Here is a 20,256-nt window from a genome sequence, read left to right as displayed (position 1 = left end):
GTACAATTTTCAAAACTTGAACAGTTCAAACCTTGCTCGCCTTTGACTCCCGCCTCTGTTGTCATCTTAACAATTTGTGTAAGAATTAGTGGATTTTAAAATGGTCAACTTTACATTACCTGGCATGAGAGAGACAAAATACCCCCAAATCATGGAAAACCTCAAGAGCTGCAGGTCAGAATGCGGAGAAGCCCTAGTGAATATTTGTAGATCATGCTTGCATTTGGCACAGCTAGTACTAAAAAAATCTGATCTTGAAATGACTTCTGCAGCCAACTTGTGTTGCACTTCTGATCTTTCTAAGGCTGGTTAGCTTAGAGGCAACACTGAACCAAGCTGATTTTGTGTTACTACACACAAAATACCAGCGTTGCCAACTATTGGAATAGAGGGTTGGAATCAAAACAGTGGTTGTGTGGGACCTTTTGAGGAGCTCCTGCATAGAAATGAAGGTGGTACAGGAAAAACTGTGTTAATGTTCACTACGTCGTTAATGTAGGTCAGGCAGGGTTTGACAGCTTTGCTTCTTGGCAGCACAGAAGTGGTACAACTGTCTGAGTCAGCCTGATCCTCGGTGATAACTACATGGCTCTGAACTTGTGGCTGTTCTGGGCCACAAGCAGATTGCCTGGTGGTGAGAGGGAGATAACTGGATAGCCTTTAGAAAGGAATTGCCTGCTTTTCAGTAACACTGGGATTGTTTCTTTCTAAATTAATTTTACACCAGATTTTAACATACACAGATTTCTTTGAAAATTGCTGTATTTGGAGTTCAAGTCACTTTGAAAAGTTGTCTCTTTACCAGTGGTGCCCAGTTAAAAAAGCCCCGGTTTACTGTCTTTTATCAGTCCATATTTATTTCATGTTTCAGTCCTTCAATCCATATTACAATCCTCTCTTCCATCATAAAATAGTATTTCAACATTTTTAAGTTTTTTCTGAACATTTTTCTGAAAGCTTTTTTATCTTTAACCATATGCTTTCCATACTTAGTCATCACCTTTGTGTACTGAACTGTCCCAATTTGTGCAAATTTTTGTGCAAGCACTTTTTTCTTTCAAATAAACTGCCAGAGTTAGTACAGAGAATACCATCTATCTAATGTTCAAAAGCGTAGCTACCAGCCAGATTGACAAGATATTTTTTCCTTTAGCCAAAAGTTTCCTGCCAGTTTCTGTGTTCTTGTAAACACCATAATTGGATTTTTACTAGTTTTTTTCTCTGAATTGAGATGTCTTCCTTCTTAAAACATAAAAATGCTGCTGTCTTTCCTTTCTCACTTCTGTTATCTAAAAACATTTACATATTTTTCTTAGTGCACAGTTTTGCGTCTTTCTCCCCAGTACTGAGTAGTTTTGCTAATTTTTTACTCTATTCCAGCTTCATAAGTCTCTGAGAAGCTTTACAAAGGAGTATTTTATAACTGGAATTGTAACCTAGTTTTACAATGTATGATGCTGCCTCATGTATGACTTGATGCTGCCTCAGCGGAAGAAAGGGAGGCAAGCAGAACAGAGGTAGCATGAGTTTGGTTTACATCTGCCCTCTTCTATTGTCCTGTTTCTACAAAGTGATTGAAATTTGCAGTTGTATTTGTTCTTAAATTAGATCAATTTGAGGACACTAAACTATAATTTCCACATTAGATTCCTGAAATGTACAGCTATTTAACTGTTTGGTGGCTCCAAATTGTACACGTATTGCCAATTTGAAATTAGCAATGATGTGTCTGAGTTTGGTATAGCTTTCCTGAAAGTTTTTGGTATTTTTAGTAAACAGGACTCCAGACAAATCTGCTTTCTGCCAAGTGACCAGATTTTAATGATATTGATATGTTAAAACATGCCTGCAGAGCTTAGTTGTGTTGATTTTTATTCCCTGCTCCACGACAGAAGAATTGCGGGAGTAGATTTAGTACAAAATCCATGTAATTTATTGTAACTCCTGAGCATACAAACACTAGCAGTTTTAGTAAAGTTTTTCAGAATTGAATGATTATTAATCTCTTCATAGGTAGATATGTGGTTATATCAGTTTCACTTCTATTCCCCATCAAAATTTTCTGACTTCCAACACTTGTGAATAGGGGGTGAGGATAGAAAGGATGTTTTGGGAAGGTCAGCAGCAGCCCAGGGCACTGCCAAGTACACAGGATCTGCATCTGCAGCATGATTCTGGGCCTTTGTGTCTGTTGTTTGAAGTGGGTGAGCCTACTTCCCCCTCCATCTCTGCTGCTATTCTTCAGAAATGGCAAAGGTGTATGTATCTTTCAGTGGAACACAAAATGTTTAAGGTTCTTCACATTGTTTATAGATGTAGTTACAGAGATCTAGTTTGTGCTAGGAACTAAAAGGACATCTTATGAATTATTAAACGATGATGTGACAGCTGATGCTTTCACAACACATTGAATTACCTATATTTTAATTGTTACATTTACATGCTAATAAATCAAGTACAATGGCACTTCTTATTTTTTCTGTTGAAATTGAGTAATGCATTAAAGCATTGCTGTAGTATACAGATTCTAGATAATGATTAAAATTCAGCATACTGCAATTGTTATGTGGAGCAATTACAATACAACGGTATACACCTTCATTTCTTTCTTGATATCAGTCCATTCCTAAACATACATGCATGACGCAAGGTTTAGTTGGATAATTTTCTTGGCAAAATGTGTGAACGCTTTTGCAGTTGCTGTGTGGTCAGGATTAATTGTAATGCATGCAATATTAAATTTGAATTGATTACTGGGATGTTGCCCAGTCAAGTGAAAATGTCTGATTAACTGCCAGGTAACACAGCTCCAGCATAGGTAGGCAAACCCATATATGTCCATATTGTTCTTAGCTGCAATCCTTTCTTGTGCTAAAATAGTGCTGTTAGTGTTTGCTGTTTTTTTTTTTCTCCTCTAAAACTGATTGCTTTGGTTTTAGTAAAGGGTGGTTGTAGTACTTCAGTAGAAAATAAACTAGTATTTGTAAGTGGATGACAGACTTATATATCCAAGGTCTTTTATGAGGTATAATTTCTAATTCTATAGCCTATAAAAGGTAGAGAAATTAGTTCAATGAATGTAATGTTTTAGCATCTTTGCCAGTTGAGTTCCAGCAAATTTTATTTCTGGCCACAGAGTGCCTGTAGTAACACGATTCACTTTCTGTTTTGGTATTCAATTTAGTTTATCAAAACCTACCAAAAATAGAAGCCACTAAATCAAAAGCTTTTACAGAATCTACTAAGACTCACCTGGGAAAAAAAATTATGTCATGAGAAACATGCAGCAATGAGGCTAGATATGTGACTTATAGAAGGTAGTTATCAGAGATGTACGCTTTATATGTTAAATACCCCTTTTAATTCCTTGACTTTTATTGAGCTCTTTGTATTTACTTGTAGAAAATCTCTCTGCTATCTGTCATATGCTTTTTCTCTGTGCCGTTCTTTTTCTTGCTATCTGCCTGAACCCAGGCCCTAGAAAGACAGAAAGATTACTTTGACTGCATTAAGAATGAGCGAGATGAGCTCAGAGAGGAGTTGGCTGACCTGAAGGAAACAATGAAGAGAGGAGAGGTATGTTGGTAGTAGTTACTTTACAGTAACAGAAATCCAGGAATGGGGCATGAAATCAAGGTCAATGAAGAAGAGGAAGAATGGTGACTATTCTTGTGCAGTCTCAAAACCTGACTTTAGACTAGGATAAATGGCGCATTTTGTTATAACTGTTCAACAAACAAACTGTTCAACTTGAAAAGCTTTTTAAAAACTTTTCTATCCAATTACTATATTTTAGCACTGCTCTTGTATGAGTAGCTTTTTTTTCTTTTGTATTTTTAGAAACATGGATTAGTTATAATTCCAGATGGCACGCCAAATGGTGATGTAAACCATGAATCAATGGTTGGTGCAATAACAGTTGTATCGCAGGAAGCTGCTCAAGTCTTGGAATCTGCAGGAGAAGGACCACTAGGTAAAAATATCCTAACATGCTTTATAGAGTGAAGTCTTTCCCTCCTGTTCTCAGTGTGTTGTGATTTACAGCCACAAAAGATACCTGTGATGCTTATGGAATACGTGCTTACACAACTTTCAAGATTGTGAATTTTATTTTTCATTTAATTTTTTTATGCTGAGTAAAAAGATGTATCTTTTGAGTAAAAAACCAACAAAAAACCAACAAAACAACAGTATGTGCTTGGCTGTTTGTAACTGATTAGATCTCTTGGTCCAGTTTCTGTTTTATTACTGTCAGAAAATATCTTGCCTAAAAGTGTAGTCTTTTGGATTAGGATGTTTTCCATTGTGTTTCATGAAAATTCTTTGAAAGTATGTATAATCAATGAAAGAACTTCTGTTATAGAAAACAATGCATGGTATGTTCTTTGCCTTTTCTTAAAATATTTCTGCCTTTATTAGTGTAAAGCAAGTGCAGCCTTTATCACATTCATTAGGAAGAAAAAAGTTTTTAAAAAAATCAAATAATGATACAGACAACAGAAGGATACAGGTTTGGGGGGCTTTTATTTTAACTTGCTTTTATTGTAAAGTTGAACAAGTTGTTATAGTCAATCCACTGTAAAACTTCGTTAGTTAACATGCAAAGAAACATCTCTATACACTTGCATTTTTGTACATATGCTACATTTTTTTTTGACAGAGATTAGTCTTGATACATATTTCTGCTAACTCAGAGGTTTTACTTTTAGAATTCTTATACTAATAATGTAAATTAAATGTTTTTCCCTTTTTTCTGTTGTTAACTAAAGACTGGTATGTTATTAGTGAGATACCAAGGTTTTATGTTTCCAGTGCTATTAGCTTTAAGTTTGAAGAGCATTTTGATTTGAAAATGAACAAAAAATTATGGAAAAATATGTTCTTAGTTACCGATTTTTCTGATTTTTTAATTGGGTTCTTTGCTTTTAGATGTCCGGCTACGAAAACTGGCTGGAGAAAAGGAAGAATTACTGTCCCAGGTAAAATAAGCTATTCTTGTCAGGAATAGACCTTTGTGTATTCTTTTGTAGTAATATATTAGCAATAAACAAATATTAAGCACCAAAGCAAAATAAAATATTCAACTTTTTACCTGACTGGCTACCAGAAATTACCAGCTCCTCTCACTATTGTCCTTAACCACGTGACTGATTTTGATTAGTTAAAGCACCCTCACTTTAGTAACTGGTTAGCTGAAATCTAACTTGCTGCTGGCTTTACTATTAGTGCATGTACTTACAGTTGTTTTATTTTGTCTTATGCAGAAATACTAAAGTCAGTGAAATGACATTCTCATAAGCTCAAGTGGCTTTTTTTTCCAAATTGCTAAGTGGTACTATTTCTTTGATCATTTCAGTTACTCAAATAGAAAATTAATATTATCAAAGTAGCTGTATTTTAATAAAGTTCAGTATTGAGAACAGAGGACTCAAGGCAACATACAGCCATTGAACAATTGTTAAGAATACAAATTGCAAATTTAAAATGATGTCACATTTGGTTTTGCTGGGAATGTACTTTAGATGCTTGGTTTAGAATGCCAATAAATTCTAGTATTAAATCAAGGCTATTAAATATATGTATATAAATGTATATGCATATTTATCCCCATATCGTTGTAAAATTCATGGTTAAAATAATTTATATCATGAATAGGAGTTTTGCAAGTATAGCACCCATACTGCTGATCCATAGGACAATATTTTGGTAAGAGTCAAAAAAGTAGCCCCTACTACTTTAGTCTGAGGATATAGCTGCAGAATCTATGTTCCCTGACTACTGGAAAAATCTGGAGACAGCTGCTGTAGCATAAAATGGAACTGTTTACTGTGCACTACAGACTTGCCTAGGACCTTTCCTTCCAGGTGGAGTAAAAGAGAGGACCCCAAAATAGCTGTGGATTATTCTTTCTGCAAAGTCACTATTATTGTTCAGAGTGTAAAAGGTATACTGTAGAAGTTTAACGCCACCTCCTCCTCTGGAAAGGCAGCTCTGTTAAGAGTTACGGAGCGCCCCCGCATTGCACTGAGATCCCTGCAGCACTGGCCAAACTGGTGGGTTTGGGTTGTGCATTGACATGCAGGGGGCACGTGCCCAGCAATGGGGATGGGGGACTGCAGCCTCAGGCCTCAGGGACTGGCTTCCTTGTCTCCCCTGTGTGGCTCTGCCTACTCCCTCTTACAGAGCTATCGTGACCAGTGGCATCTCAGGACTGCTCTGCTTTTTTTGCATTGAATGCTTATAAATATGCAACTACTGAACTACTTGGAGTCTCTTTTTCACAAGAAAACACTTCTCTTTCAGGTTAGAAAACTGAAGATGCAGTTGGAAGAAGAACGACAGAAATATTCTAAAAGTGATGGCATGAATCCAGATATCTTAAGCTTAGAGAATGGTTCTGACTTGCAGTTAATTGAAATGCAGAGTAGGTATATGGTTAACATTTAAAGGTATTCTTACTGGGGAGAGGAATCGCTCTTCCAACTCCTTTTCCTATATTATTCTGCAATAGTAATATCATGAATTAATATATTGTTGAGCAGCTAGTTTTTTGGCGGTGTATCTCCTTGCAGGAAATTTCTTACTGCAGAATAACTTAATGTCTCTTTCAGTGTTGAATAACAGTATTCTGGGAAGTTATTTTTCAGTTCATGACCTTGCCTAGGATGGGTGCCACTACTTGAACAATTTCAATTTTTAGATGATAGAATTTTAGCTGAGATATTTTGTTAATATATTCTACCTGATTTTTTTTTATTTTGTTGAATCTTTGATACAGAAACTTAATCTAAAATACTGTTATTCTCTGAAGCAAAACATGAAAAATTATTATGGTTTAATACAATATTCAGTGTTGCTTCACAGAAGCACTAAGCTACTTTCCATTTCAAGCAAGCTATTTCTTTAGCTGAAAACTTTACTTGTTTGACAGATTATCATTTAATACACTTGTGGCAATGAATGTGAACAGAGCACTGGCAATGTCAAGGCTAAAACGTAACACCGAAATAATTTGCAAAGCTCCTTGGAGTTTGTCAGGCAGGTTCAAATCGTGCATTCCCTATCGTGCAAATGTTATTCCAGATGTCTACGCTAAATGCTACTGGTATTACATCTATGGTGATGTGACCCATTTTGCAGTGTGTTAGTTATTGTGTTGATTATCTTTTCTAAGAGGTGAGTTTGCTGATCTAAATATACGTGTGTGTTAAAAGGTTTGAATCTCATTTATACATCTGAGATCTAATGCACACTCTTACAGAGACAGTAGTTGTGTTCTCTCAATAACAGGAAAAATATTTCCTTACTCTCAAAGATTTCTGAAAGATCATTTACCTCTTTATAGTCCAGTATACAGGCTTCTCAATAAAATGGTCTTTTTAAATGAGTTTTAATTAAAAAGGAAAACTGCCAGTTTAGAGAGTTGCTTTGAGTAATACATTTATGTTAATTTTTGTCTAGGAGATGCCAACAGACAAATTAGCGAATACAAATTTAAGCTTTCAAAAGCTGAACAAGATATAACTACCTTGGAACAAAATGTAAGTGTATCTTTCTTCATATTTATTTTTATCATTACACTTGTTCTGCAGGCTTTTACAATACTATGAAAACATATTTCATTATTTGATTTACTGTCTGTTTTTTAGTTCGAACAGAATGGCACTACGTTTGTATTTTTTTCCTATTTCCTGCAATTCCATACCAATGCATAGTCATAGAATCATAGAATGGTTTGGGTTGGAAGGGACCCTAAAGCCCATCTAGTTCCAACCCCCTCTACAATGGGCAGGGACACCCTCCACTAAACCATGTTGCCCAAAGCCTCATCCAACCTGGCCTTAAACACTTCCAGGGAGGGGGCATCCACAACCTCTCTGGGCAACCTCTTCCAGTGCCTCACCACTCTCACAGTAAAGAATTTCTTTCTAACATCTAATTTAAATCGACCCTTCTTCAGCTTAAACCCATGACCCCTTGTCCTATCTCCACACTCCCTGATAAACAGTCCCTCACCATCTTTCCTGTAGGCCCCCTTCAGGTACTGGAAGGCCGCAATTAGATCTCCCTGGAGCCGCCTTTTCTCCAGGCTGAACAACCCCAACTCTCTCAGCCTGTCCTCACAGGAGAGGTGCTCCAGCCCTTTGATCAGCTTTGAGGCCCTCCTCTGGACTTCCTCCAACAGCTCCATGTCTTTCTTGTACTGGGGCCCCCAGAGCTGGACGCAGTACTCCAGGTGGAGTAGTAGTCTTACCATAAGAGAAGATAATCTGGAGTTAATTTACTAAGACATGAATGTACAGCAGAATATGAAGATGACTGAAGCTTACTATTTCAAGAAAATCAGTTTATGTAGCTTAATTACTTGTAAAAAAGTTATGGACTATAGAAGGTACATCGCTCTCTGAAATTGAGTAGTTTACGTATAAAATCTGTATCTCACATAATCTCAAAGTGTGAGTAAATCGGTGTAAGTCAGTAACATGATATTATAGTTAGCATCTCTGTAGATCACCTAAAAATCTCTTGAAGGATTATAATCAGAGATGCATAGTTGGTCCCTTGCACAGCAGCAGGCTACTAGCCTGTCCTATGGATTTGGCAGGTAGCAGAGAGCTGTAAACGTAACAATCCAGCAAGTGGGCTTTAATGCCTGCAGATCGCAACCAGGATTTGTCTCGAGCCCCCTCTTTACTGCTGAACTCTGTGCTTTGAGCTCAAGACCTCCTGCATTATGTCTTGCTAACAGTTACAGTCTCCTTTCTACTTTGCACCTTTTCATGTGTTCTCTGCTTTTCAACTTCCCAGCTTTTGTCTTTAATCACATATATTCACCAATTCTTGATTTTTCTTTTTCCAACTCCTCTCTCTGGAGGAGCTCTTTAACCTTCCATACTTTCTCAGCTGTGTCCTATACTATGTTCCATTCTCTACTGTTTCCTGTGACCCTCACCAGGGAAGGACAGGCAGTGAAGGGTATTCCAAGTTTCTGCCCACAATTTATTTTACTGTTTTAACATTTTATTAGTTTTTAAATACTCTCTTTGCAGTTATGGCTGCTGCTAACACAGTTAAACCTCCTTTTTCCAGAGGGAGATATGCATAATTCACAAGATGCCTTCTGTTACAGTGGTTTTTCAGAAAGGTGGCAGGTTAGCTCAGGGTGGAACACCTGGATAATCCTACCTTTTATCTTGTTTGGGTTTGCAGATTGGACGACTTGAGGGGCAGGTTGCAAGGTATAAAAATGCAGCAGAAAATGCAGAAAAAGTAGAAGATGAACTCAAAGCTGAGAAAAGGAAGCTTCAGCGAGAGGTAATTAACTGGATTTCCTTTTCAGCCTTGAACTGCTCTGTCTTTTGTCTCCAAGCTCTTTTTTGTAATCCTCGGTTACAGCTTCTAAGTGGTTTTTGAGAAGGCCTCTGAGTCTATCAGTATTGTGTCCAGAAGACAACTGGACACATAAAAGTAATACTGAATTGCAATTCAATGCTGTATTTCCTTGACAGGAACAATCTAAAGTTGTATTTTCTTGTAAATGTGTTAACTTGTACTATTTTAAACTAATCCCTCCATAAAAATTACCGGGGACCTGAATGCTCCCTATATCAAGTGCCAGCCTGGGAGGTTTCCAGGATGCACATCGCAGGGAGCTGGGAAGAAGCTGTATTTCACTGCACTGTTGATCATGCTTGCTTAAGAGCTGCTGTATGACTAGCATCAGGCCTGCTACCCATGAGAATATATATCCATCAGCAAGTAACAGTGGCGGAGAGGATTTTACCTTTAAATAGCATGTTGTAATAGGGAAGTTGCAGGCACCTGGCTCTTTTGTACATGAGTACATGTTTCATGTTTCAAGTGCTTCCCAATTATTTTTTTAATAGTTGAATTCTGGTTCATCTGGCTGCAATAATGACAGCATTGTCTTAAATTATGTGGCAGTCTTATAAATAATACAATATTTGTATTCCTAATTTTATTTCCTCTGTCAAAGCTTAAAAACAGCAGAAAGTCCAATTAAACTTAAAGCAATCATAACTTTTGCTTTCATTTTATAGTTAAGAACAGCACTGGATAAGATAGAAGAGATGGAGATGACCAATAGCCACTTAATGAAAAGGTTGGAGAAGATGAAGGCAAACAGGACTGCGCTTTTAGCTCAGCAGTGAAGTGGAAATTGAAAATATGATGCACTGCTCCTTGAATAACTAGCCCCTATCTTGTTTTTAAATACAGACTTTCATTGGCACAAACTATTTGAACACTGAGCTGTTCATTGGTGTTTTAGTTTCATAATTAAATGGCATACATCTTTTTGTAACTTATGAGAGAATGAAATGTAGTTTGAATTCCCATGTGAATGACAGCAATTTTTCTGTAGCGTTTGATTCTAGAGTCAGAGCTGGAGCACAATGCTGTATGTTCAACTTAGTGACAGAAAACGTTTTTATAACTGTGGAATCAAGTTTACTCACGATCTCTTTTGGCTGCTTTAATGATGCTTGATGCTCGGAGACAACTGCATGAGTTCAAGACGACACTGTTTTACTGTATTGTAAACTAACATATTTGCTCAAGACATCACACAGCACAAGTGCCTTTTATCTGGTGCAATTTAGACTTCATTGTTCAAATAACCTTTGAAATCAGATAACATTTTATTTTAAGATACATTTGGGGTATTCACTAAACTTTATACATTTTGAAAATGCATTTTTGTAAAATATTTAAATTTATAAGAAAAACTAAGGCCTGTATATAAAAATCTGCTTTTTTTTGCATGGGCACATCTGAGCTCCTAGGTAATTTTGTTGAATACTAGCTCTGATACTCTTAGTATTAAGAGTGTGGATTTAAAAACTTCTGTTGTACACCATCAAATTATGTCATCTGCTGCTTAAGTGTGAATTGAAATTTAAGGGTGGGAGGAAGGGGTGGGAAATGTGGCTAAGGAGTTTATTAAATGGACACATTACTGACCAAACCCAGATGTTTTGTGTTTTCTTTTAAATACTGAGATACCAACAGGACAGAGGAAAAGTTTTGCAGAATAGTAAATTCTGATCTTCGTATTCTTGAGAAGTATCTTTTTGTCTTTGAAATAGTGAGTTTGACAATTTTTTTTCTGATTTCTTAACCTGGTCTGCTACTCTGACAGTACTGCCATGGAGGGGGCAGCAGTACAAGGAAGAAGGTGCTTTCTGGAACCATGGAGTTTTGTCTGTAGCCCACTTTCTATGGACAGTGAATGCTATTAGGAACTTCCACTCTTTTCAAGCTGGCACATCTCAAGTGGGAAATAAGCAGCACTTGCATTGGCAATTCCGAAGTATTTAAAGTGGTGCTGCTCCTGTGTTAGACTTTGAGGCCAGTAGGAGCCCAACATTTGATCTGAGAGGAATCATTCTTTCGGACTCGTTATCCGATGCTTTGCTGTTGCAAACTGCTAGCCTTCAGGAGTGTTTCTCAAAGCAATGTAGGCTTCAGGACCTTTGCAATCCAGAGGTTTAGAGCTGCTTGTACCAGACCTGCTTTCCAAAGGAACAGCTGTCTTTACAGTGCAAAACTGAAGTTTTCTGTCTTTTTCTGTTTGGATGCTGGATGCCTCTTGGACTTGGAGAACATGCCTTCCCTGTTGAGAAACCTCCTTCTGAGTAGCAAATCTCCCTAGGCTCACTAAATAGGAGCCTACAAATGTAGTTTGGTGATCACAGATCCTTGTTAGTGCTGTTAACTCTTTGCATTCCTTTGTGTACTTGTTCAGAAGAAACTATCAGGGTCTTTATTAATTGTTCTTAATGGTGTGTATTCTGAAGATAAAGGGGATCCTTTGGGGGTTTCGAGAGTGTTCACATGTACAAAACTCTGCTAAAACCTTACATAGCATACAGCAGGGAGCACAGCTCCTTCTGGTTCACTTCCCCTAAACCACCCCCAGGTGGCGCAGGGAAAACTGTGATTGTAATATTGAACTGTGACACTTGTGTGAACTGTGTTACCAGCTCAGAATTACCAGCCTACTGCAAAACTTTTTCTGGAGCAGAGATAAAGCATCACTATATCCTTTCTAAAGATCAAGATTTTTAGTACTTTTTTTTTTAAAAAGCTGTTTATTACAGATGTCTGTTAGTGTAGTCATTTTAGTTGCAGAGTTTCCCCAATTCTTAATACCAGAAAAGCAAAACAAATTCAACAAAAACCCCAGAATATGAGACTCTCAACTTTTAGACTAACTAAATAATACTGGATTATGTGACTCAATATGATTCTTAAGGCAATTTAAAGAGCCAAGAGGGAACAGCCCTAGGAAGAGCTAATTGCAAACCTTTCATCTTTTTCCAAAACAACTCTTGCCACAAGTAAGAACAGTGTTTCACCAGACTCCTTTCATGTAAGTGGGACAGATCCAATAAAAATGACAAGAAAAAGCAGTAAATTAAAACCATTATTATCAAGCCTGTCCCATTATTAAGTTTTCCTTATAAGGAATTTTATTTCAGAATCATATGACTAAACAAAATTGACCACATTGTAACTGATACTTCTGTTTGAAAATTAGTGACTTTGTTTTTCAAGCTGTGATTTTTAGTTATGATGCAAGTTAATGTTGCAAACTACTTGGAATGTATAAAAGGTCTGTCTACTAACAAGGTACACTGAAGTTTTAAAAACAGTACTCCAGTATGGCTCATGTTGCCTGCTCAAAATTTGGCCCTTGACATTTAACAAACTTTTTTGTTCAAAGCTCACGTCATAAGCACGGTGAGCTTATTGGCCACCTTTTTAACAATTCCCCCCCAGCAGTCTCAGCAATCATATTTAGTTGGTGGAATAACAAAATCTTGAAGCAAAATGCTTGTTTAGTTACATGTGCCTGCTTTTTAATTTCCTGCTGAAGAGTCAATACACTGGACAAGTTAATTCTTCTACGGATGCAGGCAGCAGTTGTTTCCTTTCCGGTGTCATCCTTCATTTGTATGTTAATGTCTTCCCATGGCCTCTTTCTGCAGTACGGAAACAGAACCGAAGTATGTTTCTGTTCTCCTATCAGGCAAAACACACGTGCAGCAGATGGGATGCTCTATTCATGTGCTCTGTGTTAATGCTGAAAATGCAGAATGTTTCACAAAGCATCTCAGAAAGTTTTGGTTTTACTTCCTATACATGATTTGTTAGAAAAGGGTAGTTAATAAGGCAATTTAAGATTTACTGATCACAGCCGGATTCTAATCTTTAAGCACCAAGTCAATTGGGCTCTAAAGGACACATCACAAAATACTGGTATTTCTAAGGATTTTTTCATTACCATTTTCCTCTAATACCAAGGAGAGGGAGAAGACTTTCAAAAGATTTTCACCTCTCCTAACAGCTCCCTGGAGGAGCTATAAAAGATTACAGTGCTTTTATCTTTACTAGGGTAATGTCTGCAAAATTCAGTAGTGGAGTTTATCTTTCTTTCCCCCACAAAAAGGGGACCTTCAAATAAGAGAGAGAGCAGCATGATCTCACTAAAGTCCAAAGAGATCAGGGCCATGCCATGCCATAAATAGGTAGCACTGCATGACCTCAGGAAAGATCAGACTTGCTGAGGAGGCACCATCTCAGGAAACAAGTGTGTGTTCTCACTCAGCCCCCCTGAACATCAGCCATTTCAACCAGACCACCATCATCTTCCATTCTGGCATCCTGTGGCCTGACCACCTTCTGGAGGTCTTGCATTAATCTCTGTCATCCCTTCGGTGGGGCCTGTACCTAGAGGTTGTTCACTGGCTAGACAAAAGCATCCAATTTCTGCTCTCAGGAACCAGTGTGGACTGGAAGTTAGACATTTACAAACAAAACAAAAAAAAATTGTACCTCAAAGTGTTCCTGAGACTGTTAAGATGACCTGGGAGGTACCATGAAAAGCAGTAACAAGAAAAAAAAAATAGATGAGGTTATCTTGTCTTGATGCAAGTATAGGCATATCACTTAAGATACAAGGAAAAAATTCTTCCCTGTGAGAGTGGTGAGGCACTGGAACAGGTTGCCCAGAGAGGTTGCGGATGCCCCATCCCTGGAAGTGTTCAAGGCCAGGCTGGATGGGGCTTTGGGCAACCTGGTGTTGTGGAAGGTGTCCCTGCCCATTGTAGAGGGGGTTGGAACTAGATGGGCTTTAGGGTCCCTTCCAACCCAAACCATTCTGTGATTCTATGAAAAAAAGTTGTAACTAATAATGACTGATACTTGGACAGCAATAGAGAAAACTTTTTTTTTTTAATCACAGTTCATTTAATCATAAATAGTGTATCTGTGACAGGCACGTGGATAGTGGCTACATGACCTTACCAGCATTGCTGGAGACCACAAATTGCTTGTTGGCCAATTGAAAAACAAGTGCTAGCCATAATTACAGAAAGCTTATAGGGAGAGTTGTTATTTCTGGTGAGACCAACTGAGGTTTGGTTGAGGGGAAAAAAAAAAAAATTGAGTTTAATTTTATTAATTGGATAATTTTAGAGAAACTTGCTTGCAAGGGGACAGAGGTGGCTTTTAGTGCCTCTTGAATGCAGGTTTATGCCCAATTTCTGCCCATAAAAAGGCACAAAGCTAGTAGGAAGTGGGCGTAAGGATAATTGTAACATGGTGTAATACCAGCATTTTTGTCGAGGGCATGAATTTTAACACCCAGCAGTTTGTTCTTTCCTCAAGCTTGCAGGGGGTTTTGTGTGGTCTGGGGGGGGGTTATTGGGGTCAGGTGGAAAGGGTGGGTGAGAGTTTGCTAGGGGACAGACAGCAGCACCAAAAAGGTGAAGAGCAACTTGTCTTTTGTGGGACATCGCACACCAAAAAGCAGCGTTCAGGGTGTCTTAACACGCTTGTGGCTTTTTCCACCAAACTCCACCAAGACGGTGAATCTCCACGACCTCCCCTCATGCTTCTGACTGAAAACCAGGAGTCCAGTAATTGCAAGCTGTTGATTTACCCCCCTATGAAAGCTACAGAGGTGAGGCCTGTCAGGTTGAGCAGCAGAAACACCAATATAACCCACTCACGGTCTTGCGGGCGGAGGGTTGAGACGCCCGCGGCAACGGCTGAACCCTGCTGGCCGCGGGGCCCGGCGGGAGCCGGGACGGTTGCGGGGGGTTGCAGCGTCCCGACGCGAAGCCCCGCCTGGCTTTGGGCGGGTGTAGGCCCCGCGGCGGCCAGAGCGCTGAGAGCCCTCTCACCAGGGCGGTCAGAGCCCTGCGGCCGGCTGGGGAGCTCCCGGGTCTGCCCCGCCTCCCTGCGGCGCTCCGACCCCTTTCGCAGCCGGTCTGCCTGCTCCCCGGTTCCCTGTCCGCGGCCGTTGCCCGGGACTTTTTTGCTCGTGTTGTTTGCGAAGGTGGGAGATGGCCAAGTCCTTGCGAAAGCCGTCCAGAAGGAGTCAGGCTAACTTGAAAGAACGAATAAAAGAGAGAAATAAGAAATGGACAGGGCTGGGGAAAGCCTACGAACCCGCTTCTACAAGTGCCAGCGGCACGAGTAAGATACTTTGGTTGCCTGTGTCACAATTTGTCTGGTGCACGTTCTTGTTAATTTCCTGTGTGTAATCAGGGATGGTTCTCTTGCAGCCAGCGGCCCTCTACGACTGAAGAGCGTCCAAGCCAACAACAGAGCTCTAGCTCTGGCTTTGCAGGAGGAGAAGCTCAAAGTGAGAGAAGCCCGAGATGCCTTCCTGTGTTTAAAGGGAGAGAATCAATGCCTGAAGTTTCAGATCTTTTATTTACAAACACTGCTTCAATCACAGCAAGTGCAGGCACATGCTGAGGTATTTTGAACCCTGTCCTTGTCTAGCAGTAATGGGGAGTGTCAGAATTGGCTCCAGGTAATCCTGAGGTCTCTTTCTGAACTTCAGTGACTCCTGATGAGTCAGTTAGCTACACAGGAGAATTCTTGTTGGGTTTCCCCTGGTTCTAGTCATTAATACTTCCCTTTTTTTTCCCTTCTCCTCCTTCTGTAAGGAGAGTGAGTGCTGTTCTTTTAGTGGACAGTCTGGGAGACCTAATTTACACAAAGTTCAGTTTTCTCATACCATAATTGTGAGATGCGTATAGGTGTAGCTGAATATAACGGCAACAACGTGGTTTGCACTGTCCCTCCATTAGACAAGCGTGTCAGCCTTTTATGGGCTCCCATCTTCAGAAGTGCCTTGGAAATTACTGTAGTCAGTTGGTGGGCCAGAAAGGTCAGGGGGTTTGTGATGTGGCATCCTACCTTCCCATCTTTGGTCTGGATCTTTACTTCTTTCTGCCAGTGAGGCTTCTGGTTTCTGAGTTTTCACCTCCAAAAATCTCCATTGCTTTCTTCCTGTAGACATCCACACAATTCTCCTGTGGAGGCAAAGGAGAGGGCTGGCTCTCAGTGTGGCAGGATTTGTGTTTCTCTTCTCTATTCTGCTGCCAGTCATCTGAAGCCTTGCTCTCCTGGGGACTGTCTTGTTCCAGCTGCTCAATCACAGTGAAACCTTTCTTGTTGGCAGAATGTGGGAATGTTTTCTTCAGTGCCTGTAATGATTCCTGTTGTTGCTGGACAAGAACATTGTGTGTAAGTAGCTGATTAATTTGTCTTGTCACTTCTGTTACAGTTCTCTTACAATGAAGGCGTGGGAGGGGTGGGGAAATGTAATGCAAGGAAAATCATTCTTTGTCCTAGAAGTGATGTATTTTTTCCTTCCCTAGAGGAGTTCCACAGTGTGTTGTGGAACTTGAAGGAATCCCTGAGAGAGAGATGAAGGCCAGAACAGATGACAGTAAGCCAGCTGGCTTTGTTTCAGAGGACCGCTGTGAATCTACCAGTACTGCTGCCATAAAGGAAGCAGAACCAGAGTGTGGTAAGGAAATCTGTTGAGTATTTCTCCCTCCTTAAGTAAGGAGGAGGGCTGAATGCCTATAACTGCATCATGAATACTCCTTTGTAGCAAAGGTGAGATAATATATGAGAATGGAAAAATTCGATATAGTGGTAGCTGTGGCTGTACTAGCTGTGGTGAGGAGCAGACTTGAGTATCAGCAAAGGCTAAAGGTTTCAAGTGAAGATGCCTGGCAGAATGGGGAATGAATTTGAAAGGTCTGACTCATATCCCTACCTCCTAGTGACCTTATCTACTGAAAAGCTGACTAGAGAAATCTCCTTTTTCTGTGGCCTGTTAGTGTTTATGATGAGGCACTTTTTCAAAACCCAATATTTGAAAAGCCTAACTGGAAGAATAGGTATGAGCTGCAGCTCAAATTTCCTGGAATCCTGCTGTTAGAATTGATGTTTTCGTGTAAGACAAATACCTAAACTGTAGTCTATTTCAGGATGCTTTCTGGAGACTGTATTCCCCAGAGCTTATCTTGGTGACCACACACTGGGTCTTGCAAATCTTTTTAGAAAACTTGCAGTTGGTCTGACTGATAGATTGAGAAAGTAAGCAAATCTTCTCTGGGCTGTTAATGTGTAGTTTAGTAGGACTCTTTGATCTGAGTTGGAGTTGAATATTTTTATTTCCCTGCCCTTTACTCCTTGTTAACATAGTGCCAGAGCTGGAGGCTGTTTCTTCCAGTGAAGAGCATGGGCTATCTGGCAATGTGTTCCACAAAATTATGTCCATCAGGCAGTGCTATTTAGAGATGAGGGCTTATGCAGTGTGTTCATAGGGTTTTGTCCGTCCAGAAACACCTCATTCAACAAGAGCCAAAGGAAGTTAGACTTGGGGAAAGCCTAGAAGAACATAATGTTGAAAACAGAAATCCCAGTATTTCTCAAGAACATAAGAGGGTGGGAGAACCTGGAGCTGGTGTTGAGGCATCTGCAGGTCCTCAGCTGAATTCAGCAGAATGTGCCTGACCTGAGGGAAGTTGTGTGTAAAGGCTGTTAGTACAGAGGGAGCAGTATCAGGAAAGAAAGCTAGAGGGTGCTGGAGAAGCCTGCAGACCAGATGTAGCACACATGAACACTTTGCAAGGAAAGCAAGAGGTGCTGGCTGAGTCCTGTCATGGTAAGGGCCACACTTCTCAGAATGTATGTCAGGTGACAGCTTTTTGATGGAAGAAGATGACCGACCAGCTACCAGCGGGGCTGACACAGAAGGTGTATCTGAGTTCCATCCACAAGTTGGGCAGTGTTGATGAGGATTCAGAAGATGGCCTCCATGCGCCTTATCACCATAAATCGCCCAGCATGAGCAGCTCAGTGACCAGAATGGGTGCATGGAGAGAACATGCAAGACCTGGACCTGAGAGGTGTCTGGTAGAGCCTGAGCAGGAACTCCAGAATGAGAGAGAGGTGGAGCATCCTACACCATGGGCAAAGCCATTTCGTAAGGAGAGTTTGGAAAGGGTTGTGCCCCAATCAATTTCTGTGCTTCCTAGACTGTTGTTGTAAGGAAGTAGACTGTTTCAAGCTAGCGTCTCTTACAAATGAACATGAAATGGTGCTGGAAACCTGATATGACAGTGTCATTTATCCGCTTGTTTTGTCAGCAAAGAGGTAACTGAAGCTGGATACTGTTTGAAAAACTGCTTAAAACCAAACTATACTGTGGTGTTTGCATTTCGCAGTGTTTTAAGGATGAAGGGAAACAGGAAATCAGAGCTACTAATAAAGAGCATTTTGCCAAAGGTGGATATTCTTTTTTTACTGGCAGACCAGGGCTTGAAAAAGATCACCTTAAGATCTTACTCTTTCTTGAATGGAGAGATGAATGTCATAGGTACAGCTGGCAGCTGCTTAATGTCTACTGCTTCATTTGTAGATATTGTACCTTAAGATCCACGTTTTCCTGAAGTGTTGGGTGTATAATGAACTAACATGCCTTGAAACTCTTTGAACAGGGGAATCTTTTGAGCCTTCTCGTCGATGTCTTCAGAATGATACCAGCATAGCATGCTCCCGCCTCAGCACTGGGTTAACAGTTGTTCATCCAGCATGTGAAAGGCCGCTTCCTCTGAAACGCAGACAACATGATCCCAGGAACCATGTATGTGTCCTGCTTCTTGGCTTAATGCACTGAAGTACTGTGGCCTTTCTTAAAAGGCAGGATATGGCAGGGGTTATTTTGGGCAGGAAGTTCCAGGATGACCTTTGAAGAAGAGTCTGATATTAGTCGTACAAAACAGTTCAAAGCAGGATCTAATGTAGTAATTGGGAATTGAACTGTTGTAAATAGAGGAGGGAGTGGGAGATGAAGTAGAATCCAAACTTAGTTTTTCTGCATTATTTTCACAGCAATCTTAGAGGAGATGCACTTGCAGATGAGTGTTGTCTGACAGCTCCAATATTCCAGCAGAAAAAAAGAAGAATCTCTTGAAATAAACGAGAAATGTTTTAGTTATCCGTGAGTTTTCCTGTCATTCTTAACACCTAGGCAGTTCGTGATGCATGAGAACATCTCCTACAAATACAGTCACATCTGGCCATCTGATACTATGGACACAAGCAAAAGGTTCTCTATTTTAGTCCAAGGAGTGAGTTGCTTTTAAGGAGGTGGCTTTTTTGTGTAACACCTAAGATGGCTTTAGAACAGAGGTGATTCTATTCAAACTGTTTCTGAGAAAATAATGTTCATTATTTCCCATTTTAGAAATGTCCCACACAAAGGCAGTTGAACATTAGAGGTTGAATTTCCTATCATGTTTGAATTAGGACTTCGGTTGATGTGGGTGGATTTGGAGTGCCTGGGATCACTTCGTTCTGAATGTTTGTGTCTCTCTAGGTCTAGTTTATGCCAGGGTTGGTATTTTATATCGATGCTTATAGTAAATGCATTAGGAACTACAGTGGAGATCTGGGTACTGACTGGCATCTGTTGCATGGCTTCAGGGGTTGCTTTAAGTGTCATCTACTAGTTAGTACAGTCCGGTCTGGGCATATGCCAGCCAGTGCACTCTTCCTCCCTTGTTGTATCCATATAAGCACCCATGTTAACCAGTCTGTCAGCTCTGCTTTGACTGCCCAGCTGGAGCTGAAAACCATCTAAATCAGCTACAGATGTGGCACAGCTACAGATGTGGCTTGAGAAACAGAATCTGGGTTCTGCCTTGGTTTGGTGCCTGTCTGGCTTGCTGGGAAGACTGAGAGAGGTGCTCTGCTTAGGGTCATGGAAAGGGGGATATTGTAAGGGTAGAGAGAGCTGTTGGCAGCAGAGACCTTCCCTGCTTTGTTCTCATGGACTTGATGCTTTTGTCCCTCATAGAACATAACCTCAAACCACCAGAGAAGAGCCCTCCATTTGTGAACTGACACTCTCAG

At 40.1% G+C, this 20,256-nt stretch overlaps 1 protein-coding gene across 21 annotated transcripts in view; it reads left to right on the top strand.

Annotated features, from left to right (window-relative positions):
- The window catches only part of LRRFIP2 (LRR binding FLII interacting protein 2), a 58,691-nt gene extending 47,704 nt beyond the window's left edge, over positions 1–10,987 (top strand). For 15 of the 21 annotated variants that reach the window (XM_075745420.1, XM_075745438.1, XM_075745437.1 and 12 more), the window contains 7 exons: positions 3,475–3,576; positions 3,841–3,973; positions 4,930–4,979; positions 6,304–6,424; positions 7,462–7,541; positions 9,211–9,315; positions 10,062–10,987. In XM_075745420.1, the coding sequence (XP_075601535.1) occupies positions 3,475–3,576; positions 3,841–3,973; positions 4,930–4,979; positions 6,304–6,424; positions 7,462–7,541; positions 9,211–9,315; positions 10,062–10,172 (702 nt within the window). In that variant the 3' untranslated portion in view covers positions 10,173–10,987. The remainder of the gene's footprint in view (positions 1–3,474; positions 3,577–3,840; positions 3,974–4,929; positions 4,980–6,303; positions 6,425–7,461; positions 7,542–9,210; positions 9,316–10,061) is intronic. The other 6 variants (XM_075745436.1, XM_075745441.1, XM_075745439.1 and 3 more) reach the window with 1 other exon arrangement.
- The last annotated feature ends 9,269 nt before the right edge of the window (positions 10,988–20,256 follow it).

Source organism: Balearica regulorum, chromosome 2, assembly GCF_011004875.1.
Source record: "Balearica regulorum gibbericeps isolate bBalReg1 chromosome 2, bBalReg1.pri, whole genome shotgun sequence".
NCBI lineage: Eukaryota > Metazoa > Chordata > Aves > Gruiformes > Gruidae > Balearica > Balearica regulorum.
Note: the sequence above shows the minus strand (reverse complement) of the source record. Positions and strands in the feature narration are given on the sequence as shown.